The sequence below is a fragment of the Strix aluco genome, chromosome 4, assembly GCF_031877795.1.
Source record: "Strix aluco isolate bStrAlu1 chromosome 4, bStrAlu1.hap1, whole genome shotgun sequence".
Lineage (NCBI taxonomy): Eukaryota > Metazoa > Chordata > Aves > Strigiformes > Strigidae > Strix > Strix aluco.
Window position 1 is genome coordinate 79,380,587 of NC_133934.1, and position 27,869 is coordinate 79,408,455.

The 27,869-nt window shown below is 38.3% G+C and overlaps 1 protein-coding gene across 3 annotated transcripts; it reads left to right on the forward strand.

Moving 5' to 3' along the window:
• On the forward strand, positions 1 to 27,274 carry USP38 (ubiquitin specific peptidase 38). Of its 3 annotated transcripts, none has more exons than XR_012623201.1 (11): positions 1 to 780; positions 1,809 to 1,944; positions 7,157 to 7,286; positions 7,608 to 7,709; positions 10,503 to 10,661; positions 11,799 to 11,992; positions 12,543 to 12,636; positions 13,477 to 13,583; positions 14,699 to 16,049; positions 18,513 to 18,700; positions 20,762 to 20,862. XR_012623201.1 is itself a non-coding variant. In XM_074823720.1 (10 exons), the coding sequence occupies exons 1-10, from the start codon at positions 96 to 98 to the stop codon at positions 20,921 to 20,923; spliced, it is 3,120 nt and encodes a 1,039-aa protein (XP_074679821.1). In that variant the 5' UTR covers positions 2 to 95; the 3' UTR covers positions 20,924 to 27,274. The 3 variants fall into 3 exon arrangements, 1 of the variants encoding a protein (XP_074679821.1); XR_012623202.1 differs by lacking the exon at positions 20,762 to 20,862 and adding an exon at positions 19,812 to 20,237; XM_074823720.1 differs by lacking the exon at positions 18,513 to 18,700 and having other exon boundaries at positions 2 to 780; positions 20,762 to 27,274.
• Positions 27,275 to 27,869: the final 595 nt, after the last annotated feature.

Genomic DNA, 27,869 nt, shown 5'->3' on the forward strand with positions numbered 1-27,869 from the left:
GGGCCGCGGGGAGGCGGCGGCGGCGGCCTCCGCCGAGGCCTGGGCCGGCCCGCCGCCGCCGCCGCTGCTCGGCCGATGCGCCCGGAGCGCCCGCCATGGACAAGATCCTGGAGGGGCTGGTGAGCTCGTCGCACCCGCTGCCGCTGAAGCGGGTGATCGTGCGGCGGGTGGTGGAGTCGGCGGAGACGCCACTGAGCCAGGCGCAGTGCCGCGCCATGTTCGCCCTCAGCACCCGGCTGGTGCTGCAGGGCCCCGACCCCTTCCAGCGGCAGGTGGGGCGGCAGGTGCTGGAGGCCTACGGCCGTTACCACCGCGCCGAGTTCGAGGCCTTCTTCAACCGCGGGCTCGTTCTCGGCCTCCTGCAGCGCGGCTACGGCGAGCTAAGCAACCGCGACCCCGCCATCCTCGACTACATCCAGGCGGGGCTGCGCCTCATCATGAGCTGCCCCTCAGTGCTGGAGCTCTTCGAGCTGCTGCAGGTGGAGGCGCTGCGGCTGGTGTGCGAGCGGCCGGCGCCGCCGCTCTGCGCCCGCCTCTGCCAGCTGCTGGGCGACTTCCCGCAGTGCCTGCCCCGCGGCAGGAAGCTCTCGCTCGCCTTCTGCCAGCAGCTGGTGCGCAGCATCGCCCACTTCCAGAGCCAGGGCAGCCGGGAGGCCGAGCTGCGCCTCTACGTCTCGCAGGTGACTCAGGTCAGCGGGCTGCTGCGGAGCGTCTGGAAGGCCGAGCCCGACACGCTGCTGCCCTCCCTGCAGGAGCTCTTCGCCGTCATCTCCGCCGCCGGTGAGCTCCGGCGCTCGAGGGGAGCCGTGGGTTCGGGAAGCGAAGGGAAAAGCCCTACCGATGGCACCGGGCGCTTTGCAGGCGCTGCCGTGGAACCGTTGCTTCCTCGCCTGGATACTGAAATGTGGCTTTTTGGCCGTCGAGAAAGTGAACACCCCCCACCCCCCGAAGAAAAGCTAGAGGGGAAATGGGGATTTATTTAGCTGTAGAGCAGCGTGGTTTCTGGAAAAAACCCTGCTGTAGTGCTTTAAATGATATGCCTGTCTCGGGTGGAAATGGTTGGACTAGATGATCTTCTAGGTCTTTTCCAACCTAGGTGATTCTGTGAGTGTCCTGTTAGGAAAAACTACAACTCTAAGCAGCAAAAGCTACTCTTCCTCCTTGCTCCCTCCAGAGGCATACCTTAGGTCTTGGAACTGTATGGTCTACAAAACTGGACTGGACGTAAGGAATACGTAAAACTTGGGGATAATAGGAAGGATTCCCTGCCAGCAACTGTAAATAGGTCCTTTCTGACCTTAGAAATCTATGAAGTATCACATTAGCTCACCTAGCGCCTTTGCTGTTGAGGCACCTGGGAAACTTGACATTATACCATTAGCTTTTACCATAACTGGTGTGGTTAGCAGAGAGTTTTTGAAATGGGGCATGGGCAATTATCAGTTGCTTTGGATCCTTAGGCGTAATGTCAAGTAGGACAAATAGTTGTATGGTACCTCTTTTTAGAAGAATACCCTGCTTCTCAGTTTCATCGAGAGTGGAGGAGGAAGTTGTCAGATTGTTACTTTCTTGCATGGATATTAGATGAACAAAAGGAGTTTGTAATTTACCACTATTGATTGTCCTTAATCCACTGAAACTTTCTATTTTTGTTTTGCTCTGTGGTGATAGAATGTTAGATCTAGGGTAGACTCATTGTCTCAAAACTTTACAACTATAGCAAAGTTGTAGGGTAGAAGATAAAGCATTTTTTTCTGTGTGGGTTTTTTTTAAGTTTCTTACATTATTGTCATTTTCATCTATTACAGATACTTCATTCGAACCTTCTGTTGCACTAGCAAGTGTCGTGCAGCACATACCATTACAGATGATTACAGTACTCATCAGGAGCCTTACTACAGATCCAAATGTGAAAGATGCAAGTATGACTCAAGCTCTGTGCAGGTACTGTGTTTCATTGTAAAGAGGGGGAAAAAATCTCTTATTCTTGCCTTTTTTGATGTTACTTGTCACTTAGGTTCCTTTAAAAAAAACCCCAATCAAACAAAAACCATCAAAACCCCCTCCTTTTAAAATAATATTCTAAGTTACGCTGTTTAGCATGTTAAGGAAATATATATTTATGATGCTGTGGATGTTACTGGCATGGATTCAGTTCAAGGTTGCTGTCTTCATTGCTAATGTGGCTTTTTTCCTCATTCTTTGCTAAGGTGGATGAGGAAGAGGGTTAAATAGAAACTAAGAGAAAGCCAGCTGTGTTCCTTTTAGCTGACATCTTAGGTTTGAATCTCCCACCTTATGTGAGATAGCATAAAAAGGAAACTTTGTGGAGTTTACCATCAAGCTGAGAAACAAGACCTTGTTTTCAGAAGATCAACCTTTCTGCTTTTCCAGGAAGCAGAGTTGCTCTCACATCATTGTCTTACCCATCATCTCCTCTGAAGAAAGGAGACAGAAACTAGTTTTACTGCTTAGTTTTGAGGGGTTTTTCTGCTTAGGTAGTCTCCTGCCTTTTTAGTGGGGTTCACAGGGGACAGCCTCTGTTTCCATCTTCACTCAAACCTCCAGAGGTCTTTTGGATGTTCTCTGAATAATAGAAGAATAGGAATGATGTAAAACCAATTGCATATTATGCTTCTTGTCCCTCATCTAAGCATGAGCAAATATTGAGATTAGGAGCACTGTTGACAGACGGTGGATTCAGTCTTTGTTAGTATCTTCAGGTATGCGAATGAAAGTGATGCAGAAAGATGACAGTGGGAGGAAAATGAAGACCACCTTGAAGTTGTTTATTTTTTTAAAGCATATGGAAGAGGCTGCTACTGAGCACTGAGGGGTAGAAAAATGAGTAAAGCAGTTAAACAGGAGGCTGTTAGAAATTTGTGTTGTTAACAAAAACTTTTTAAAAGTCTTTCAACTAAAATAATGTCTGCTATATTATTTTTTAACTACATCCATTTGAGCGTAGTGTAATACTTACACATTCATGTAGTGTAGCACTTGCACGTCTTGCTGAAATACGGAGGTTTTTTTCACACTGAAAACATTCTTCATATTTATGTTAAATTGAGAAGCTGTATTTCATTTGAAAACATAATTAATGAGAAGCAGCAGCATTAATATTGTAATTTGGGGTCAGACATATTGCTTAGGGACTTTAAAAGAATCTGCTTGACTGAACAGATTTTAACAAAACTGTGTGCCCTGTCTAAAATTCAAAGCTGGGAAATTCAGAAGGATTTGGGGATGCTAATAATTTGCCAGCAAAGTGCTGGTGATTAATTTTCATGTTAGTGTAATTTTAACATTTATGTTGTATTACTGGCTTCAAAACAGTGTGATTGTATAATTGTAGCTTTAGAATGGCTTCTCTGTGTGCCTCTACTTAGGGAAGTAATGCAGTGCTGAGCTTTGGGTATAATAGGAGTTGTTATTATCAAATAAGTGCTCTTAATACGAGCGGTGCAGTGGGTTTTTTCCTCTGGTTTTTGAAAGGGCAGTGCAGTCTTACCTGTCTGGTTCATTCTTTGAAGTAATACTCGATTTTAAGAGCTTCTGGTTCTGTTCCATGGAACTAACTTTTCAGGTATCCAGTGTTGTTTTTGTTCGTAGATACTCATGACAACATTGTATCCAGTTTCTTTTTCTACATCTGGCAGTCCTTTGCAATAATTACTCTCTTCTGGCTTGGAGGTGTAATTGTAAAGAGGATAATGCAGCTGGAATGTCTGGAGCACCAAATGACAATGTTGTCATCAGGCTTGCATCATTCCCAGGAGATGCAGAAGTCCAGGCACAAACAAGGTCTCCTGATGAGAGTCAGCAGAGCTTTGGTGACTGCAAATTAGAGACCTTGTTGCTCACTTCCTAAGGATAACTTTCATGACACTGTGGAGTCTGTCTAAAGTTGAACGCAGATTAGTAACTAATCTGTAATTAGGAGACTAATAAATTGAATCTCTTCAGTAGGTGGTTATATTAGGCACAGGTTCATATAAGAAAGGGTGCTTGCTTTTTGGCGTCATTGAGCTGTTCTCAGTTGGCTCAGCTGTCTCGTGAAAACTTACCTGAAGCATCAGTGAGGAAAAGCAGAAAATTGTTGAATTTCTTCTGGGATTTATGACTACATTAAGGGTCTACTTCGGAGGTCTCAGAGGAAGTTGGTTGCTTATACTCAGTATCAAGTATAATGCTTGTTTGCACTTTAACCCAAGTATCTTTGTCAAGAGAAATGGAAAGTTTTGCCAAGAGAAACTCCAGATATGACCAGGCCCTTTGATCTGTTGGTAAAAGTGTAAAATATTGTAAAAGAAGTTACATTTTTGGGGGGGAGGGGGTGTGCCTGGTAGTCTGAGGATCTTCTGTTGTCATTGGTTTGTTGTTTCTTTCTAATCAGAGTGATTTGCACTTGAGCTGCCAAATTCTTTGGCGTGGCTGAGAAGATATATTTGTGAAAGAAGTTACTGTCTGAGGTTGCACAGATAAATTTTTTTCTACCCAGAGATATCAGAAGTACTGTCCTTGTTAGGCACATATATGGATAGCAGGCCTGCTCACTTTAGAGTGATAAGAGGCGGAAGGTCCTTTTGAGGCCTTTAGGTTTCTCTTAATCTGGTCAAAGACAAAAAATGTATTCTGTGTTTTTATTCATGATCATCTTGTCCCATATTAGTATCTGCCTTTATTAAAAATGCAGTCATTGTGCAACAGAGCAGGAGCCAAGTAAATGCAATGCAGAGAGGATTCAGTAATCATGGTGTCTGATTTTCACCTACTGGATCTCAGATTTGATGTTTTTTAGGACAGTCTCAAGCACGTCTGCAAGTTTACTTCTGTTTCCTCTTCTGCTATTAAGAGCATTAACTCTGCTTTAAGAGCAGAAACAGATTTTAAGGATGGGAATTCTACCTGTATCAATTATACAGAGAATGAGGCTTCTCTTTGCAAGGTTATCTGTAACGGTAGCTGTTGTTTTTACTAGTAACAATGTTGAATAGTTTAGTAGTTATTATACTGGCTAGAGATGACACAGGATGGCCCATCGCATAACCAGAGCAATGGGATGGAACACGGGGAGCCCCAACTCTCACCCAGCAGCACTGTTTTTCATTTGGAGTTTGTGAGTCAGTGTGGTTGAAAGTTCACATAGTATAAAGGTGGTAGTCAGATACTTCAGAACAATGGTTCTAATGTAGGGCTCTACCAAATGCTCTTGTCTAAAAAGTTAATTAAGAAAACCAAATATATTGTCATTAGGTTTAAATTAACTGTGCAGGTGTTTGTGGCACTGGAGAAAAATTATCAAGTCTACAAATTGGGGGGAGGGAAGGAAGGTTTGAAGACAATAGGACCATGAGGTTTGGGGTCTGTTCTTATGTTAAGGTTAATTCTTTGCAGGCAAAAGCAGTTTTGGCCTCTGTTTGATTCCCTGTTTTGGAAAGTATATGAAAAGAGTGCTCGGAATAAACATGTTTGAATTTAACATCTTAAGGAAATGAGAGCTTTGTGTAAATTCAGAGCAATAATTATAATGTTGCCATGTTTTTTCCCACTTTTTTTTGCAGTAACATGGAAAACCCAGTAAGGTCTGTGCTTGATTGTGCAAAAGGCAGTCCTAATGATTCTTTATTTTAGAGAAACCTCTGAATGTTATCTGTGCAGATAGTACATAATTCTAAGATACACAAATCTTAGAACGTGTGTACCATACATTTTTCAAATTTGAACTAGAAACTCTATGTAAATGTTTATGGTGATATGATATTCCTGGAATACATGTCTGGTGTTGCTTAAGACCATGGTTTTCTTTTTAGTTTGGCATCTGAGGACTGAAACCCTGATTTCAGTCTGTTTGGAGCTCTTTTAATCTCCAGGAAGAACATAGGGCCGATAGTTTTGCTTCAGACTGATAATCACTACGCCTATTCGTAGTGATAGTGACTGTTTGTTAGACTGGTTACTTGTGCTAGAATTTTTATGAGGAGCCATTTCAGAAAAGAAGAAACATACTTCTAACTTCCTATTTTCACTGAATTATAAAACAGCATCATAGTGTTATGTAGATTGAGTGGAGCCTTTGGAATTGATCTGGTCCAGTCCTGCTCAAAGCAGGGCCAGCTTCAAAGTCAGACATTGTTGCTCAGGGCCTTTTCCAATCGAGTTAAGAGCTTTCTGCAAGGGATGAGTTTCCTCGACTTTACTGTATAACTTGTTGCAGTGTTTTTCACCTCATGGTGAAAAATTTTTCCTTCCATTTAATTAGTGGTGCCCTGTCTGGTTTGAAGAAGGGAATCTTGCAGTCAATTAAAGTAAATCCAAAATACTGCAAAGTAAAATCTCAGAACAAAGCCTGAATTTCATGTTTTAGCTGGTATTGCCTTACGATATTGTCTGTGTCTTAGAATTGCTTCAACTAATCTGCCTGTCTGCCTTAAGTATCAGTGTAAATTGTCTATTGATTTAGAAGGATAGAATACCCTTATTTTCCATTGCTGATATTTCACTGTATTTTCTAGGCACAGATAAAGTCCCTTCACTTTCGTTTTTTCATAGCTGTAGTGAAATTCTTCCTTTTGGGGTCCATGTAGGCCCCAGTCTGCTGATAGCTGTTATAAGATCCTTGTAACACCTGCTACAATGTATTTAAAATTACTAGGTTTTGCCTTTTTAACCCAGAGTATTTGAATTGGCTTCCAGAAATGTAGTTCTAAAATCTAGAGGCTTTCTTTTCAAATTTCAACTTAATGGTTGGTTTTGGGGTAAAAGGTGTAGGAGGGAAGGTTCCCAGGTACAGGCACTTTTTCACCTTCGGTAATAAGGTTTTGCCATAAAATAAAAGTGTTAGCTTAATGTCTATAAAAGCAGGGTTCATATTCGTAAATAACAAGTAATGATACTATACATAATATTTCATTTTATATGCTTATGTATTTCAGGGGGTTTGTATTTACTTTTAATGTATTAAATAGATTGTTATTAATCACAGAGTTAAATGACTTGAGATAATCAAAATTATTTACTGCTTGCCTACCATTCTTGCATTACTTCTTGTGAGTCTGTGTAACCACCCGGCTAATATATAGAATCTTTTTGTTGAGATTAAAATTAGTGGCATATTTGATTTTATTTTTTTATTTATTTTTCATTAATCTTTCAGAATGATTGACTGGTTGTCCTGGCCTCTGGCTCAGCATGTGGAAACATGGGTGATTGCACTGCTGAAAGGGCTGGCCGCAGTCCAGAAATTTACCATCCTCATCGATGTCACTCTGCTTAAAATTGAATTGGTATGTTGGAAAAGAACATCCAAAATTGAAGGAGGGGGAAAGGAATTTCTCACAGCTATGCATCTTTTGTAGCATCTTTTGTATTGCAACAGATATTATCTTATTATTCTGCAAAGATGATATAAACGTATCTATAGCTTTCATGTAATAATGATAAATGTATCTGTAGATAATGGTAAGTATCTATAGCTTTCATGTAATGATAATTTGCATGTAATTGTTCTCTGTATCAAATGGTTGTGGACTTGCAGATCTGTTTACATTTTTATTGAAATGTCACTTTCTAGATTTACTGAAATTAATGTGGGTTGGTTTTTTTAGGTCTTTAATCGACTTTGGTTTCCTCTAGTGAGGCCTGGTGCCCTTGCTGTCCTTTCCCACATGTTACTTAGTTTTCAGCATTCTCCAGAAGCTTTTCATTTGGTAAGTTACTAAATAAATGGTTTTCAGTTCTTTGAAATGTCATTCACACGTGATTCCTAAAGTGGGTGTAAAGAATAAGAGAGTTGATGCACTTCGATTTCCTCTTTGTTTCAAGGTTCCAGAATCAAATTTCTGTGGTTCACAGATCATTAGACTTTCTAACTTTCAGATTCAACCACTTAATCTGTAACTGGAAATAAGTATTGTTCTTCCTGGTATGTACATATTTCTGGCAGTGGTGTCTGGGCATTGCATTCTATCTTTGACCATGTACTTCTGGAAATCCATTTTATGTGGTGTGAAGTCTATTGATAAAGTTGCCTGCAAGTAGACTTTCAAGCAAAACTATTTGGGGAAAACAGATAACCAATTATCTGCTATATATAACCTAGTTCCTCTGGATAGGTGCATGAGAACAAGTAGTACTTCACTTTACGAAAGCTGCGCTATCTATGTTTTGACTTACATACAGGCAAACTGAAGGATACTTTTAATGGCTGCTCTTCAGAATGCAGTTCAGCAGTTAAAGTGGTAGATACTAGCATATGATGGTGACTGTTGGTGTTAGTACAGCAAGATGTGTATTGCCTTCTCTGTTTCCATGCTCCGTGTTTAGATTAAAGTTTAAGTGAAATATGGGTCTTTCACAGTTAACCATAGTAACAGCCTGGCACACTGTTTCTCTAAGCTGTCCCCGAGGCTCTTAGGCTTTAAGGGATTACAAATCCTTTGATTAGTGTCAGAGTGATTGACTTATGCCTGTTACAGTGGTTTTTATGATAAAAAATCTGAAGTTTCTCTCTCCTCCCTCTGCAGCCCTAATCTTGGCCTAGGATAGAAATTTGAGTAACATGAAAGAAACAAGTAGCTGTGAATATTCTCAAAATGTAAATATTTCATGTATTTACTGTCTTGCTTTTCTTTGTTACTGAGAAAGACAAAACATTCATGAGAAAAATGTAAGATACGGGAAGGCTTGTTCTAGAAATAGGTGTTTACTTTAACAAGGAAAATTTCTCCCGTAGACTGCATGCAGTACTGCAAAGATCTTGTTTTCAGGACTTCATCGTAACCATTTTCCCATCCATTTTAAACAACCTTCTTCACTATCATTTTTTGAGCTACTTGCTGTCATTTTGTATCCTATAATAGTTTCCTGCACTTAAACTACTTGTTTACTTTTTTGTAATAAATGGTCTGAATGTAAAATGCTTAAATGCACATTTGATAAATATAAATTAATTTATTTTGCAATGCATCCGAGTTAACATTCCCCTTCCCTATGCATTAGCGTTGTTAGTGTAAATGACTTGGGTTTTTTATAAAAGATAAACACTCTGTCTTGCACTTATGATGTAGAACTTATGATGAATACTGTGGAATTTTAAAATCTACTGACACATAAAATTTTAATTCAACCTCAAGCCGGAAGTGACACTTCTGTATGCATTCAGAGTGTAACTTTCAGTATTATGCAGCATGCTGTAAGAATTTGGCTCTCAATTGTACTTTTTTTCTTCTTCGCATTTGCTTTGTCTGGGCAGAATTATATCTCAGATCTTCTTTGTACAAATCTCATTCTTGGAGCTCAGTAGTTACTTTCTCATTGCTGTGTACCCACTTTTATAAAAGGAAAGAGGTAGATTCTTCATTGTAACTTTCACTGTTACTCTGTAGCACATTGAACACAATCTTGGTGGTTTAGGTTCTTAAACAGTGGATACCTTGCTTACTAAAACTTTGTTTGTCCTTATGCTTAGAGAACAACTTGTATTTGAAAAAGCAACAAATGAGTGTTTTGCCCCTGGCCCCTTTTATTTTGGTGTTTTGAAGTATATGAATTCTTGTAATTGATATACTTTCCGAAAATTATGTTATTCTTATAATTTCTGTTCTGTATTTCATATCTGTACTACCAAACAATTTGTAAGCTACTTTATGATGAGATATTACTCCATCCACTGTCACAGTTTATCCATTTTGATTACTTGCACACAGAGGTGTGCAAAATACTTTGGTTCACAGTTAGAAGTCCCTACTCTTCGGGACTGTGTTGAACTAACCTGCTTGATGTTTTAAGACTAATGTAAAAAGTCTCATGCATTTAAAAATACAGGCAGAGCTGCACTGAAGAAGGGGAAGGAAGTGGAGTAAACACTTCCGATTTATACCCAATTTAAAATAGTAATGAATCTGAACTCATTCTCAAATAGATTCTGTGGTAAGCTTTTTTTTTTTAGCTCATAGTAAGTTATTGTCTTGGTTTCTTGAGCCTAGGTCCCTCACTAGGTGGAGCTGTGAGCCAGTTTCAGCCTTGTAAACTGAAATAGCATGAATATATTCATTGGCTTTGGATCCCAAGCATTAGATTCTGTTTAAGGAAAATTGAGAGGTTTGTTTTAAAAACTATATCCATGAAATTAGAACAGGATGCTGCACTGTTAGTGGTGGCACAAAAGCAAAATGTTTGCTGTTAATACCCTTAATAAGATGAGTACTTTGGATGCTTGACCATTTAAAATCTTAACATGCATTTTCTAAGTTCATGAAGTTCCAAAACTTGATATGTGAGCTAAAGAGAGCACTGAATAATTAATTGTGCTGTTTGAAAATTGTCATGAGTAAAGAATAATGCATGTTTTTCAAGTCGTTGTTTCTCAACTGCTTCTTATTTAAGAACAAGAGGTCCTCTGTCATTTACCATGTGTAAAATGATGAAGTTGTTTGTAGAACAAAAAAAAAATTGAACAATGTAATTAACACCCTTTTTTGTTTCGTTGCTTTCCCATTCAGATTGTCCCACATGTGGTCAGTTTAGTTCACTCCTTCAAAAGAGATGGCTTACCTTCCAGTACTGCCTTTTTGATGCAGCTGACCGAGTTGATACACTGTATGATGTATCATTATTCAGGATTTCCAGAGCTCTATGAACCCATCCTGGAAGCTGTTAAGGTATATTAGGAATATTAAGAGGGTGGAATGTTTTTGTTTTGTTTTCCCAGAAATGAAAGCTGTAACCCATAGATCTAAATTCTTTAGAACTTCTGCTAGGAGAAGAGAGCTAACTGTGTAATCTAATGTCAATTTTAACTGTATTTGGAATATGCTAGAAAAAATGTCCTGAGTGTCAATGATATGATTATAGACAGGCTTTAAGAAAAGCCTGAAATGCAATCCTTTATTAAAAGTACAATCTAATTTCTTAAGCCTTATGTAAGTATTAATATACTTTTGTGAGGTTTATTCTAGGCATTTCATTTCAATCCAAGCTAGAAACTGTAACTCTTCAAGTATAAGTTCAGAGCACTGATAGTATTGAAGAGAAGTAGGTTCTGAAGGAGCACTTGGCATGGTGTTATCTCCAAAACACCATTATTAAACACTACATCTTAATACTGCAATCAGTATTGCATGTCTCTGTGAGTAAAGGAACCTGGCCTATGCTGTTTCAAAGCAAAACTTGGTTTTTTTAGATAAATAACTGTAATGCACTTAAAATAAAAAATAAATTAAAAAAAAAAAAACCACAAAACCAAGAACAAAACAACAAAAACACCCCCAAACAAATAAATTTGAAAAAGCTTACAAAATGAAAAAAAACCCCACCCAACTCTCAGGTATTACTGCCTGATTTTATAGCAGTAGTATTGCAGTTAACTGTTTTGATGCTTAAAAAGCCCCTATGAATTTAATTCCAAGTATTCTGGACTTTATCTGGACTTTATTCTGTCAATCTTATATTTTGATTTGACAGAGCAGGAATGTATTTCTAGCAGAATAGAGGATGCTTTCAGGATCTATTAAAGCTTGAAATTTGAGGTGGTTTTTGGTGGCAGAAAGGATTCTATGAATATGCAGCTCAAAGGTGACCACCAGCCCCTTATTCCTGCAATTTGAGAGTTGAGTAAAAACAGCTTTAAAGAAGAGGGCTTGCAGGGGGCAGGGATTGTATCTTCTAGGCTGTCAGGAATATCAAGACCCTGAAGGAGAATATGGGAGCAAGTGAAGATATAAGACTGCTGAATGGCAGGACCTATTATAAAAACAAATACAAAAGCCTATTAAGTGTGTTAAATGTTTCTCTTGTAGGATATGCCCAAACCCACTGAAGAGAAGATTAAGTTGATTCTCAGTCAGAGTGCCTGGACTTCTCAATCCAGTTCTTTGCCATCTTGTTTATCTAGACTTTCTGGGAAATCTGAAACTGGGAAGACAGGTCTAATTAATCTAGGAAATACGTGCTACATGAACAGTGTTATTCAGGCACTTTTTATGGCTACAGAGTAAGTCGTTTTTAACCGCTCTTTTCATTGCAAATTAACTGTCGCAGTTGTTGCGTTCTTGCTTTTCACAGAATATTAACGTGTCCTGGGGTGTCTCAGCTTGCTAGAGCTGAGTGGGTTTCTTTGCACTCAGTTACTGATTGCTTTGTTGAAGTCCAGCTCTGAAACTGCAATTTTAGCCATTAAAAATCCTCATCCTTCTGTCCAGTGTCAAAAGACAAGTCCCTCTTTCCTCACTGTCCTTGCTCCTTTCAGAACTGTAAAAGTTTATGGCGATGCTTTTGTTATAATCTCAAAGCTATTGGAAAAAAAATTTTGCCTCTCTATAGCCCATTCTTACACATTTAAATGTTTAAAGAAGTAGGGTTTTTGCAGTGTTAGTTCCTACTGTACAGTGATTTTGCATCTGCACTAGAACAGAATCCAGGTATTGAAGGGAAGTGTTACAAGTTTTGTTTTTTTCAACTTGAAGTAATTATTTGAGCTGGAATGATAACTGCATTGTTAGAAATCTAGTATCCAAACTAATGTCTGTCTTTTTTTTTTCCAGTTTCAGAAGACATGTTTTATCTCTGAATCTAAATGGGTGTAATTCACTGATGAGAAAATTGCAGCATCTTTTTGCATTTTTGGCCCATACCCAGGTATGTCAGTTTATTTCATCTGCTGTTTTATAAGCCTAGATGGATATACCAAAATTTAGGAACCAACAATGCTATGGGAGTCCTCTTGAGTATATTAAAAATACAGATATACTGGATTTGTAGGAGAATGAGCCTGCCTCCAAATGTTTAGATGGTGTGGATGGACTTAGAGAAATCTATATTTCATAAGTGGAATGTTTTGACATTGTGTTGTTTTTATAAATGGGCAGTAACAGCTTTTCTTTGAGAAGCCAAGATGAAAAAAACAAATAAGACCTGACTTGATATATAAGCTGACTTTATGTAACTTTCTAGGATAAATTGTGACTTTCTGCAGTGATTTTTACACTAGATTTTATTGTAGTTCAAATTCTAAAGTGAATTTTATTAAATGTGCAGAATATTTTGCTAGTGCTAGAAAGAGATAAGACACTTCTGTTTAATAACAAAAAACTTGTTGTGAAGGGAATGAGACTGGATCACCTTAAAAATAAATTGGTACTTATGAAATATGGGTGGTGTTCTGAAGAAAGAAAACATTTTTAAGCTTGCCAGCAAGAACAGTAACTGCTATTACGCATAACATCTGGTTACACTTACTACACGTTTAATATTTGCCTGGAGGATCTTCTACTTTTATCTTTGTACTACAGGTGATTACTACAAAATTAACGGCGCTCTCTTCCTGTGATTAAGTGGTTTAAATGTTTGTGTACTATGTTTCATACAGTTCCTCTAGAATAATGTAGTCCAAAGTTCAGTGGTCAATATCAAAATAATATAACCAATTTTTAAAGTAGTTCTTATGTAACCTTGTCTGTCCCTCTCTTACGTGAACAGAGGGAGGCATATGCTCCTAGAATTTTCTTTGAGGCTTCCAGACCACCATGGTTCACCCCTCGATCCCAGCAGGATTGCTCAGAATATCTCAGATTCCTGCTAGACAGGTACAGTTATTGTGCCATTAATGGGAATGAGTCTATGGTCTTATCACATAATGTTAAACTCTTAAGAGCAGTCACGTAGCAGTTCCACTGCATGAGTGGGGACCAGGAATTCTGGGCCTCGTTCCTGGATGTCTCTGTTTTATCTGTATGGTCTATGAAACACTTTCTTTCATGGGTTTAATCTGTGGTAAAGTCTGGATACCATCTTGTATTTGCATCATTTAAAGCAGGTTATAGTGGTAGTAATGTTCCATTTTTACAAATCTAAACTTGGGTGTTACGTTAGAGTCAAAATCAAAGTGAGTGCTGAAAGCAGTTTAGTCGTGCATCTGGAATTTTGTGTTGGTGGAGACAGCTATATGTCACATGGGTCAGATAAGTCATGAAGAGATGTACGTGCATTTACAACCAGTTTAATAAACAAGCAAATTAACTGTGGCACAGATAAAACAAAACTAACCTAAATTTATTAGTAGCCCTCTTCAATTTTAGCTTGCTGAAATGTGGCTTAAACAAGATTGCTTTATGACACATTTGACTTCTGGAGAAGTTTATCTCAATAGTGAAACAGTGTTCTCTTTCCCCCACTCCCCACCCCTGCCGCCTCCTCCCTTCTTGAGCTTCTTTTTTGGTTTGGTTTTTCTTGCTGTAGTTTCTTAACTTTCTTGGCTATGAAATCCTGACCTTTTCTTTGGAAATAGTCTGGCACCAGATAAATAGCTACTTGTTCTCTTACAAAATCTGACATACAGAACCAGTCAACTGGAGAACTGATTTATTAAGATAATGTAATGATAAATAATAAAAACATTGTTTGTTAGGTTTTTAATACTTGCCATTTCTCTCAGTATATCCATTGTGTTCTGTTATATATGATGAAACCCACATTAAATGCATTTTTGCTTCTCATACTCATGTTTTGAATAGTACTGACGTGTATGGTTCAGCTTGCTTATATGAAAAATATCACATAGCTTTTTTTAATGTAAGACAGTTCTAGCCACTTAACCATCTATATATTTTTTAGCATAACTGGAAAGAAAGTCTGAAATGGGGCAGCAATATTTGTTTGGAAAATAGGACAGCTACTTGGATTTATTTTTCTTTGTCTTCAGGCTGCATGAAGAAGAGAGAACCTTGAAAGCATTGTCTTCAGCAAAGACTTCTGAAAGTATAATGAATGAAGAGTCCCAGACACAAGAAGCTGTCCATAAAGCGCAAGTATTTGCTGAAGCAGCTTGTATGGGAAGTGAAGAAAGAACTCTGATAGAGAAGATGTTTGGAGGAAAATTGAAGACTACTATATGCTGTTTGAACTGCAAAAGTATGTCGCAAAAGGAAGAAGCTTTCACAGATCTCTCTCTGGCTTTCTGTCCTCCAACTTCCTTGGAGAACGTCAGCCCCAAATGTATGGAACGTTGTGAAGTGAAAGATGGCTGTGTGGTGCAAACTAATACTTTAGCAACTAGTCCTGCTGGAGAAACACCTCTCAATAATTTGGAAGTAAATGGTGGATGTGACACAATAATGAATGAAGGAACCACAAAAGATTTTTCTACTGAGCCAAACTCTGAGAATACCACAAATTCTGAACTCGACAAAGGTCAAGATAATAGGGATATGTCTCAGAGGCTAGTAGGTAAAAACACCCTGTCAGTTACAGACTTACTGAATTATTTTCTGGCACCTGAGATCCTCAGTGGAGACAATAAGTATTATTGTGAAAAGTGTGCCTCTCTACAGAATGCTGAGAAAACTATGCAAATCATTGAGGAACCTGAATACCTCATTCTCACCCTTTTGAGATTTTCATATGATCCAAAGTGTCATATAAGGCGCAAAATTTTGGACAATGTGTCTCTGCCACTTGTTTTGGAACTGCCAGTCAAAAGAGCAACACCCCCTCTAGCTGTAGTTTCAGGAGGTTGGTCTGTTGGTGTTGAGATTTCTGATATTGGAGAAAATCTTGCTAAAAAACTGAAGCCCTCAGGTGCTGATGAAGTGACTTGCCCACAATTGGTGCCCTACGTGTTAAGTTCTGTGGTGGTGCATTCTGGTGTATCCTCTGAAAGTGGACATTATTATTCATATGCTAGAAATGTTACTGGGTCAGGACCTTCAGGACTCTGCCACCAGTCTACAGCTCTTTCTTTAGTTTCTCCTCAGGATAAGTTGTTGACAGAGGAGAGTCCTTGTACTGTTGTAGAAAATGAACTGGACACTGAGGTGCCAAGAGAATGGTTTCTTTTCAATGACAGCAGAGTGACATTTACCTCATTTCAGTCAGTCCAGAAAATTACCAGTAGATTTCCAAAGGACACTGCTTATGTTCTGTTTTACAAAAAACAAAATAGCACCTGTGGCTTCAACACCAGTTCGGCAAATGGACTCTGGATAAATGGAGACCCTCCCCTACAAAAAGACCTCATGGATGCAATTACAAAAGATAACAAACTGTACTTGCAGGTAAGATGGAAATTGTGTACGAAGAGTGGTCTTAAAACTGACAAGAGACAGTCTAAAAGAAAGAAGAAGTTAGCTTTTAAATATTCTGGTATGTTAACCTTATAAATCATAATCTTGCATGCATCTTCATATGGCTAGACAGGTTATCTAGTAAGGTTGCTCCCGTTAGATGGGAAGAAGTGTGGCTTAAACTCATTTCAGATTAAATTTTTATGGAGATGCTTGCATAGGTCACTTAACCACTTGTAATTCTATGCAGGAGAGACTTCTCAAACAGTTCTAATTTTCATTGTCTTTAATAAATTACGAGAGTAGCTAAAGTATGCTCAAAAACTTCTTAGTGCTGTTCTTACTAGCGCACTTTGATTTGGAGTGAAGTTTTCTTTATACAACTCTTCTTACCCAAATGCTAGAACCACTGAAATGAAGACCAGATGCTAATAACTAGATTCTGTTCGTCCATTGCTACCCATTCTGCCTCGTTCTGTGGGACCAGCCACTGCCAGCTGCACATTCCCTATGCTCCAAGAAATTCATCTAGCTGTAGTAGCCTCTTCCATATCTCTTAAAAAAGCCCCACTGTTGTCCACATTTTGATATGGTTTGCTTTGAGTGTTGCTGCTACGTTTGGATGGTGCAACAGTAAAAGTGTGTTTTACTGTGTGCTCTTTGATAGGTTAAGCTGTTGCTGTTAGAGTTCTAGGTCTACTCAAATTAGAAAAACTAGGTAAAGTCAAATTAGAAAAGAACAGCTAAATCTCACTGTGAAAAAATGGTTATAATAGCTGCAGGCATTTTACAAACATAAACAGGAGAACCAAGAGCTTAAGTTGCAACTCTGCTGCTATTTTCAGGCTGCCTGATTAAAGCGTTTGTCCTAACCATCTTTGTTTATATGTCACCTCTCTTCTTGACTGTACAGGGTAGCACAAAACGTGGCTTCTTTAGCAGCAATTTCAGATCATAGAATCATAGGATAGTTTGAATGGGAAGGGACCTTTTTAAAGGTCATCTAGTCCAATGCCCCCCACAGTGAGCAGGGACATCTTCCACTAAATCAGGTTGCTCAGAGCCCTATCCAACCTGGCCTTGAATGCTTCCAGGAGGGGGCATCTACCACCTCTCTGGGCAACCTATTCCATTGTTTCACCACCCTCTTTGCAAGAAGTTAGTCACTTGGTGCATATACACAAAAACTTCTTTTCGATAATCTTCCAGACTAAAGATTTCTTTACAGAACATGTAGCTGAAGTTATGTAAAGCATACACTTTCTCTCACAGCTTACAAGTGAAAGCCAAGTTAGTAGTTTCTTGAAAAGCTTTCCTTTACAATTCAAAGAAAAAAGAAATATAGTCTTCTCAAAATGAAAAAAAGATTTCCAAGTATATAGTTTTGGTTTGGGTTTAGTTGTTCTGTTCTTTTTTAAAATTTATTATCTTTTACTGACCTTTCAATTTTGGATTCTTCAGTATTGGCTTTCTTTGTAGTGCTCTACTAATGTCAAATTTTTGAGACCCTATCCTTTTCTCAATTTAAATGAGGCTGATTAGAAATGCTCAGTTACTATTCTTCTCAAATTGATACCAACGTTGTGATTCACTGAATTAGGTGGTTGTATTTTTGAGAAGTCACATTTCATTGTTGTTCAGAGTTCTAAACTAGTATTTTCCTGTTAAGAATATACTTTTCTGTCCTTAGAAGCCTTTACTTCTTAGAAGAAACATTCCAAAAAATGTCCAGCTTACTACTTTTGTTTTACTATTGCATACCAGTTTACCACATGGTTAACTAAAATGTTTTCACTTTAAATAACAGAATCTGCAATATGGGTAGCTCCCACTCCAGTGAAAACAAATTAAAAATCCCATTCTGGGAACAAGTGGAAAGTGGTGGGGGATATTCTGCATTCTTCTTAGCCCAGAGAACTGTGACTATCAAGTTTTACTTGCCTGATTTACTGTTTGTTGGGATAAACATAATCAGCCTGAAAACATTCAATATTTTTTAAGAAACAAGGATATTTCTTGCAAAAATGGTAGTGCTGTATGCTATACTAGAACAACTTAATGTAAGTTAATATTAATCAAGTCAATATATGCCTTGAGAGAAGAAAGAAACGTGCTCATTTAGCATGAAGTACTGGACAGGACTAAAGCATGAAAGATCTTCGACTGCTAAATAATTTCACTTTTAGCATTGAAGACACAAATAGTGTGTCTTAGTTTTTAGGTTTTTAATACTAATACTCTCTCAAGAAACTTTAATAATTGATAATTTGATCACTGCTCTGTATTTCTCTTGTGTCTGCATATATGGAGATATACCTTCCACCCATTATAGAAAATGTTTGGTACATGGTAGCAATGAAGTTAAGATCAGGACTGAGGTTTATCCTAGTCTCAGTGTGTTATGGCTGCTTCTGAACAGTATTTCTAAGCGGTTGACAAAAGCTGTGCTTGCAGGTCATTTACACTCTGTACCAACCGTGATGCGCATCTCCAGAGCTGTGAGAGTTATCCCTTGCACCTAAATCATGTGCAAGGTAGTGTTGCTGCTGTTTGTAGTAGTGCCCTCCTCTGGGCTTGTCCCCTCTCAGTAAAGGAAGCCTAGTGACAGAACAGTCATACTGTTGCTAACAGTATTGTGAAAGGTATGTAACAGAAGACGTACATGAAGTAATTCAGCTGCGTAGCTATGCCAAAACCTCGTGCTATCCAGTAACTGCAGTAAGGCAAACTAAAATAAATAGTGTTTCTAGCTAAATCTGACAAAAAAACTCTTAGCTGTAAAACTGTAGTGTTCTTTTTGTCTACAATTTTAAGGTTTCTATTTAATGCAGCATACTCCACAAACCTATTGTTGGTGTCTATATTCTTTTGTAGTACAGTTTGTTAGGTAAAACTCAGCTGCTGGGGTTTAAGAGATATAAAGTTGCCAGAAAACAGTTCCTGGAGGGGTGAAAATGGAGGAGGGAGTAAGGAAAACTCCATTTTGGGTTTGGTACTGTCCTGTATTAAAACAAATACTTTTCTGTAATATTTTACAAAAAAAAAAAAGAAAAACCAGCCCAGGTACAGTGTAGTGAGTTTCCCACTGTTTGGTTTTGAGAAGAAATTCTGTTCTAAACCAAACAGTTTTGCAGTGTAGTTTTTCAACTAAAGAGGCTATTTATACCAGGCTTGCTATTTCAATCAAAATTTTCTGTTGATTTCTGGTACTAGAAGTGAGTTCTTCATATTCCCTTGTTACTCCTAGTAAATTTACTTAGTTGTTGACATGTCTTATAGTTAGCAGATATTCACATATTGTGGGAGATAGCATAATACTGTCTTTCAGTAATATGGCCAGCACATCTGTGTAGACAATGTCCTCCAAATACCGTTTATATAATTTTGGAAATGAGTATGCATTTCAGTCCTTAGTAGTGTAAAATAGTTTCAAACTTAGGCTGTGTTTTTCCAGGAGGGCAGAGTAATTCAAACCCACAAGTACTATTTTTATCAGCTGTGAAAGTACATGGACAAGACTAAGTGCTTTCATGGTAGTATAATACAGTCTTCCAGGTTCTTGGCTCTGTTCCTTGCTTTCACCAGGAGGTGGAGAAGGAAAGGAACAATTCAAGGTGACCCATGTAATGACTAAAACCCTGTTAAAATTTCCTCCCATTTGCCTTTAGGGAGGTATGTAGTGATGAAGTGTCATGTGAAAGAGGCTATCGCTACGAGCCTTAGCACCTGAATACTTTCATTTTCTTTCCTTAGGAATACAGCTTGTACAGGTCTGCTGTCTTTTTCTTGTCAGTCTTCCAGAGCCCAACACCTGCCTTCCCTCCCTCAAATTTTGAAGCTCTTGGTCAATTTGAGGAGGGGATACTAAATGCCCTTAGTATCCCTTTCTCAGTTGCTGCAAGGTTTGTAGAACTAGTTGGCCAGAGGCAAAATAGTGTATGATATCTTTTAATGAGGAAAAGGCCTGTGCTCGTCCCTTTCGTAGATGTCTGAGAAGCCACAGGGGTGTTCAGCTGAAAAAGCAGCTGGCAGGAGGCTGTGCTTGCTTCTTCCTGCTACTTGTGCAGGTACTTCTTCCAGCAGCTGAGTCTGATTTTATGGAGTGCTTGAGAGTTCCTGAGACTTACTAATGTTAAAACAGAGTTAGCATAGTAATAACACTTGAAAGTTTAAAAGCTCACTGAATGGAAACTAAATAGCTTGTCCATCTTTTTGCCTCTTAACTGAGTACATTGTTACTCTGTGCAGTTGAGTGGGATAAAAAAGTGTCTTTTAAATAATTAACATTGATGTAATGGTCTTGCCTTTCTATTTGGCAACCAAGAACAATGGCATCTTAAAATTGCTGGGATGAAAATTCATGTGAAACATACATCAAAAACTAATGTTCTGTTAGCTTATGATCAGCAGTTGAATTCTTTAGTAACATCCCATGTTGCTAAAAAATGTGATTTTAGCATAAACTTAAATGAGTTTAATTACGATTCACATATACTTAGACGTTCGACGGAACTGTACATCTCAGATTGGCTGTGGGTGTTCAACTTGAGGTTCAACGAAGCCATTCAGACTTAGGAGTCCAGAAGTTAGTGATGTTGCTTTAAAAGCTGTTTAAAAATTTGCTAGAAATAAGCTGCTTCAAGGACTTGAGGTTGTCTTGGTTTTTTTTGTTTTTTCAAACTGTCTTTATCCTTTCATTGCAGGAGCAAGAGCTTAGTGCTCGAACACAAGCACTTCAAGCTGCCTCAGCCTCCTGCTCTTTCCGACCCAATGGATTTGATGACAACGACCCCCCGGGAAGTTGTGGCCCCGCAGGTGGAGGAGGAGGGGGTGGGTTCAGTACTGTTGGTAGATTAGTCTTTTGACTATGAAGACAACCTGGAATACACTGGTTCCAAAGCAGCCCAGTACTGCTGAGGACAACTAAAATAATGAACTTTGTCGGATATTGTACCAAGTTTTGAGACTTGATCCTTGTTCAAAAGCAAATGTTGGGGTTTTTTTGGTTATGTTTTATTTGAAATAAATAAGCGCATAATGGAAAAAAACTACCTCTTAAAAATTCAGTTGCTTTTATAGTAAGAGCTTGCCCGAAAGACAGAAAATGGAGATTTTTAAGTAGTTTCTAATGACGCTGCATTAAACTGAACAAACGCATTTACATGAGTTTCTATTGTCCTCATCCACCGAATGAAGAAAGTTTATTTTTTACTCTGATGGTATTGCTTTATGTGGAAATCCTTTCAGATGGGCTCAACTGCATACATAGTTTCTCACCCCCAGCTTATTTTCAAATCCAGTACCTTTATGGATTTCCAGAGATGATGCAATTTATAATGAAGGCAATAACTTAAATGTGACATGATACACACCTTTCCAGATGAAAAATATTCAATGTATTTCCAGTGTAAATGTAAAGAAGAAGAAATAATTTATAAATATTTGCTAAGTTGTTTTCCAAAAAAAAGTGCATGTTCTGTAGGAACAATGTTTTTAAATAGAAATTGTTAACTTTGTAGCATTTATAATTGTTTTGAGGATTTTAAAATTATTTCAGGGAATATATCTGCTGTGTATTGGAAAGGAAGAGATTCTGTATGTGCCTTGCAGTACTGTAATTTAAAACAAACTTTCTGAGGCTGCAGAAAAGGGGAAAAATGTTAGTAGTCTATTTTTTTTTTTCAGTATTAGAAATCAGTACATTTATAGAAAGCTATTAGGTTTCCAGAAGTAAAAATCTGGTAGTTTGAACTGCAGTGTGTTGCCCATTATTTTTTGATTTAAAAAAATACATACCTAGCGATGTGGCCTGCATTGCTAAGAAAAAGCTGGTCATAAGTACTGAGATGTGTTTGTGAAATCACAGAGAGGCTGCCTTTATTGATCCTTGCTGAGGATCTGTGCTTCTAAGAGTCCTTTGAATTTTTGCCTTCTGATTTTGCTGGTAGTGAGAGATTTCTGGTGCGTTCAAGTTTTAACTGTCTGCAGAAGACCAAAATGGTGCTGTCTATGGAGCAGTGTTTGCTTGCCGCTTATGGCAGCAGAGGATGGGGATCCACTCTTAAGTCTTGGCAGAAATAGCAACTTTGGTTTTGATGTGCAATGAGGGTAACAGAAGTAAAGGAGTTACACTGTAGAATCTGGTGATTAATTTTTAACTTGAATTATAGTGAAGTGTAAATTTATGTAAAGTATTTTTACAAAATTCTGCACTGTTTTACTGTGTTTTTATATTCTACTAGGTGACAAAGTGCATCCTTAAAAAGCATGCAAACCTGGCAGGTGTTAGTTTAACTGTACAAAATAAACACATTTCTTAGAAAATGCCTTTAAAAAGCATAAAGTGGAGAAAATTAATCTTGTTCATATGTTATCAAATATATGGAGATTAGTCTGAAAGGTAACTTAGCTCGCAAGCTATTTTTATATTATCACTAAAACTATGCTAGTTGCTCTGCTATAGGTTCATATGTTACTGCTCTAGAAAGCTAGAGCAGCTCACTTGCATTTTTTAATAGTTTTGAAGCTTTGATTTGACCATTTGTAGTACCTCGGCTTTGACCTACACTTTCATTGCTATCTCAGTTGTAGGTCTCTGAACCAGGGGTTCAGCTGTGGAAATGTGGAATGTTATGAGACTAGTGTGAGGAACGTTCTCATTTCGTTGTACTTGGACGAGGTTTTGTTGAAAGTTCCCTTTGCCTTCAAATTCTGTAACTTTAAGAGGGTTTTTTATTTCCTTTTAGGCTTCTCAGCCAGTTAGCTCTGATTTTAAAATGTTTTGTGTGACAGGTTAACTTGGCTTTTCTCTCCCAAACTATGAGGATACACTAAAATGCTGTCTCCTGTTTGCGTTATAGTGGGAGTATTTTGTGTCTGTATCAATTTACTGTTCATTTTAAAATGCTAGTAAGTAGAAGCAGGGGCAAGTGTTTTTACTCTATATGAAATCATAATTTTGTAAAGGTCAGTTTTGTTTTTATGATCTCACAGTAAAAATACAAATCATGTAGCCTACCTAAAAATAACAGGCAGTATGAGTTTTGTATACCTATTGTACTATATTTATTTCATGAGCTCTTAGAAGACTTTCTACACCCTTGTTTGCCTGTTCTAAATTAAGTGTTAAATATGGAAATTTTATGAGAGTAATGCCAGTAGGGTTGGATCTCCTTAGGTATAAAATGATGGTATGTCTCAAACTGAAAATGACTTTTCTTTCGCCTTGTTGACTTCTGTTGACACAGTTACTTTGGGTTTTACATGTAGATTTTAAAACTCAGAATACCTATTTGCAAGTCTGCTTGACAACCACCATGGGCTGATTCATACCTAACTTGGAAGGTTTCAATAAAACTAGTGGAAGTGAGAAAGTATTTCACACTCTAAAATGTACACCTTTTTTGATTGTTTACAGTATTGCATGCTCCTATGTTCTGGACATAATGTGAGAGAACAATGTACATATGGTACTTCGATTTCTGTTGCCTGTGAATGAATCCTGGATGATTTGTTTATTGATCTTTTTGGCTCCATTCTTAATCTGTTTTCTATCTAAGTTGAATTAGTGGAAAGATGCATAATACTGTTTCTGAAGCTTAGGGTTCTTTACTGTTTCCTTTTGTGAAAGATACACTATTGTACCAAACTCGAGGACGGTATATCTTTTAAAATCATATTTCCCTTTAATGAGACAGATCATGTTTTGGACTTTCTTTTAACGGTCAGTGGAGTTGTATTACCTTTCTTCCATACAGTTAATCTTGTACATTTTTTTCATGTAGAGCATTACAGTGGATTGCTGTGAATATCACCCCTGTAACAAGTGATTACAGTATCTACAAGCCCATTTACCCAGGATGAGGAGAGAAAAGGCTTCTTTAGCTAGCTGAACAAATGACACCACCTGGCTAGCTCTTTTTCCTTCCTTTTTTTTTCTGCCTTGTTCCCTACTCTGGAATGTTAACATATTTTATTGTCTGTATGTGCTGGAAGTATGATTTCATGGGAAGACTTTTTTTTTAAATCTGTGGCAGTAAGGTTGTTTATGGAGTCAGGATAATTTTTTATATACAAATAACAGGTGAAGGGCAGAAGCACTGTGATCTAAAGGAGTGTTAGAATAAAAGCAAGTGGGTATAAACTTTCTGTAAATAAGATTTAGATTAGAAACAAAGTTCCTAATTACTAGAACTAATTCTGGAATGCCTTCCAGGCAGAGACCTGCTTTGAAGGAAGAGCCAAGTATATCTATGAAAGAAATTAAATGCAAAGTGGTGTCTGAATAATAGGCAACTAGACTTGATAAACCAGAGGTCCCTTCAAGTCCCTTCCTAGAGTTTTCTCTTCTGTTGGGCTTCCCATCTTGACACATTGCCAGTTTTGCTTTTAGAGATCAGCGATTAAAGTATAAACCAAGGGAGTACTAAACTATAACATAACAACAACAAAGGTTGACTGATCAGTTTTGGGTGGTGTTGGTCTCTGATTTAGGGGAGTGAGGCATAAGAATTATGAAGTGACGGAAAGTGGAAGCTAGGAAGACTTGTGATCCAAAGAAATGTGCTCAGTTTCTAACAAGGGCGATTCCCTGCTTAGCAACCTGCTGTGGGATGTAATGGGTTAGAGCACTTGATACCATCAGAAGGCTGTAATCAAATGTAAATTATTGGACTTTTTCAATGGGTAAGCAAATGATCTATGATCTAAAGATCGGATCAGAATAGACTATCTTAAAAACTTCCATGTTCCTTACAGCCAGTCATCGTAGGTCTACCTTTATCTGAATTCATAGCTTGTAACTAATATGCTCTTAAATTGTGTAGGTGTCAGGTCAAATGTAACAGTTGAGAACCGAAAATTGTGTGTAGGGCGCTATTCTGCATGGACTTAATGAACTCACAAGTATTCCTCTTTCAGCAAGTGGATTAAAGAGACTTGGCCTGTGAGTTGAGCTCTGGCTGTGATCAGGACACCAGCTGTGATGTGTAGTGTAGCACTGGCTCATCACACATGCTTTTTATTTCTTTTTAAATGCACATGCATCCCCCCCATTCACTATGAGTCTTACTTTTGCACGAATGAAAGTATCCCGCTCAAAAGGAAAACAAACAAAACTAGCCAGAGTGAAGCAGAGATGAAAGTTTTTAAATACAGTATGCTGCTTTCTTATTTAAAACAGAAGTATTTTTTTCTAAGTCTGCTGGATTCTAGGCAGGTATGTGGATTCAGGACACACATTTGTTGTTGCTTCTTTTTCCAGTGCGGGTAATATTTTTAGGAGTCAGTTGTTAAAATTGGCCGCAAGAGGAGCCTGAGGTACAACAGCCAGCCCCACTGTTCAGGTGCTAGCTTGAGTTGGGGCACAGTCCCCGGCCCCCTCAGCCCTACCTCCAGGCCCAGAGCGGGTCACTCGGGGACCCCTTGCAGCACCTGTGCCAAGGGGTTGTGCATGGAGTTGGTGTGTGGGAAGGAGGAGCAGGGGCAGAAGGAAGGAGAAGTGCTGGTGCAACACTAAAATGAGACTACTGTACCACAAAAAGGAAAGGACAGCTCTAATCTGATTTAGAAGTTGCGTATGTTTTCATGATGATTTCACACGGATCTGCTGTGAAGTTGTAACTTCAGTGTAGTTCCACCAAAGGATACTTTGTCAACAATGTTTTGTTATCCAAGCCTAATCCTTCTAAAATTTCCATTATACCAGCGTGCTTGAGGGGAAAAAACCCCTCGAGAGGCATATTGAAAACATGCTGCTGAGAAGAGTATTTCAGATTGACATTACAAAATTAATTCAGCAACAAGATACATGATTGGGCTAGCAGCTGTAGTATCATACAGCATCCTTGAGGCCAGTGGTCTCCAAACTTTTTTGACTGCACACCCCTACCAGTGAAAACTTTAAGTGTGCACCCAATATATGTGTATTTATTTATAAATGGTATATGTATTACTGTCCTAATATGTTATGTACATATGCAAGAGTAGAAATTGAAACAGTACGTGATAAAGATGAAATAAACACTATTTTTAAATTATTTAAAATTTTGTTTATTAATGGCACAAAAAATACTTTCTTCTTGCACCCAAATGGATTGTCTTGCACATCCCCTGGGGTGCACGCACCTCACTTTGGAGACCACTTCTCTCAGCTATAGTCTTGAAAAGAGTTTTTTAACTTGGTGGGAACAGGTATCAGAATTGACCTGTTCATAATACTGGTTCCTTTTACTCAGTGAATATAGACTGTTGTCATGCTGCATGACCATATTTTGGATCTGTGTTTATTCTGAATTCCTATAAAATTTGATGCAAGGGCTGTGAACTGTTTCACCATTTGTTTTCCTACAGTGTGTGAAGTGACAAAAAAAAGGCATCAGCCTTAAGTGGTTTGCAGAGATGCAAAGCCATTCCAGTTCTGAGGGGAGGGCTTATTTCTTGCCAAATGCAGGAATGTGTTAGTACTTGGCTTTAAAAGTTAGTACTATTTTTCAACTGACTTGCCCTTTCTCAAGTGTTGTCTATAGAATTACAATATTTAGTGCTCAACTCCTTAAAAGAAAGTTATTTAATTTTCTTGCTGTATCTTTCATGGTGTTTGTTCTATTGAACTACAGTTGAAATAATTTTTGCAGTCTGCCTGTTCTTAAATCTTGTGGTTGTAAACTGGCATAAATGTTTAATAGTATTTCATAACAGTTTTTAAAAATGGATGGGGCAAATGAGTGTTTTACTGTACACGTGTTGGGCTGCATAAAGAAGTCAAAATATCTATTTTTAAATGCCTGAGAAGGTGTTTGAAAGAACCTAAGTTTTCGTGTGTTTGACTTGAGTTGAAAGATAGATGTTCTAGTAAAATATAACAGTAGTGGGTTTGGTTTTTTTGGAATTGTAAATTGTATCTGTAGATCTCAGCTTTGAAGAATCTCACACAAAAACATGAAAAATAAGTCAGAGCAGAGAACTCTTAATAGGCTGACTAGATCCAGAAAACCAAATGTAGGCAGTAGCTGAATTTCATGTGTATTTCGGTTGCAGTGATATGACAATGTTTCATTTGAGTTACCTTCTCAAATCTTCAGAGAAGATGAAATGACCTTCAACTTGTTGAATTAATAAAGAATATCATTGATTATAATGCAGCAGTTCTCAATGAACGTGGAAGTTATGGCACAGAAAGATTCAGGCCTCCTGTAAATAAAGACAAGGTTTTCAAAGGCTGTCTTCAACTTCTGTGTATTTCTCCTCAAGTTTCCCCAGACTACAAGTTGAAAGGCGGTTTTTGGGTTTGGTTGTTTTTCTTGACTACAAGAATACCTAGGAAACTCAAACAATTAACAGGCCAGTTAATAATCTGTAAATTACTCCTGGGCTGTGAATTGTGTGAGAGGGAAGGGAAAGGTTTGGGTTGCCATTAGAATGTGTAGTTTGAAGTTGAGTCTTCTCTAGTTGGCTGCCGACGCCTCCCTCCGGCATTAGAAACAGCTGCCTTTATGTGGTCTCAGGATTAAGCTTGGTACTGCCTGTGAGGATAAAATCGTGGGAACCTCCCCTTCATCCAAGACCTGTTCGGGCTAATTGAAGGATTATTCTTAACCTGAACTGTTTCAGTTTTGCTTTAAGTATCTTGAACCTGCTAATTGCCAAGGTAAAGGACAGATCAAGCTTTAACATAATAAAGGACCTAATCATAACTGAAAAAAAAAAAAAGCTTTAACTCCTGTAGGAGCTGCTAGTTTTCTGCTGTGCTTTAAAATCCCAGGGCTGCAAGAGGTGTTTCCTACTGATGAGACCATGAAAACAGCAGCTACA

Bases quoted from the DNA above. Each gene is read 5' to 3' on its own strand.
- USP38 (XM_074823720.1), top strand. From the start codon at position 96: ATGGACAAGATCCTGGAGGGGCTGGTGAGCTCGTCGCACCCGCTGCCG. The intron at 7,710-10,502 runs GTAAGTTACTAA...TTTCCCATTCAG, and splicing joins CTCCAGAAGCTTTTCATTTG to ATTGTCCCACATGTGGTCAG. The intron at 12,637-13,476 runs GTATGTCAGTTT...TTACGTGAACAG, and splicing joins CATTTTTGGCCCATACCCAG to AGGGAGGCATATGCTCCTAG.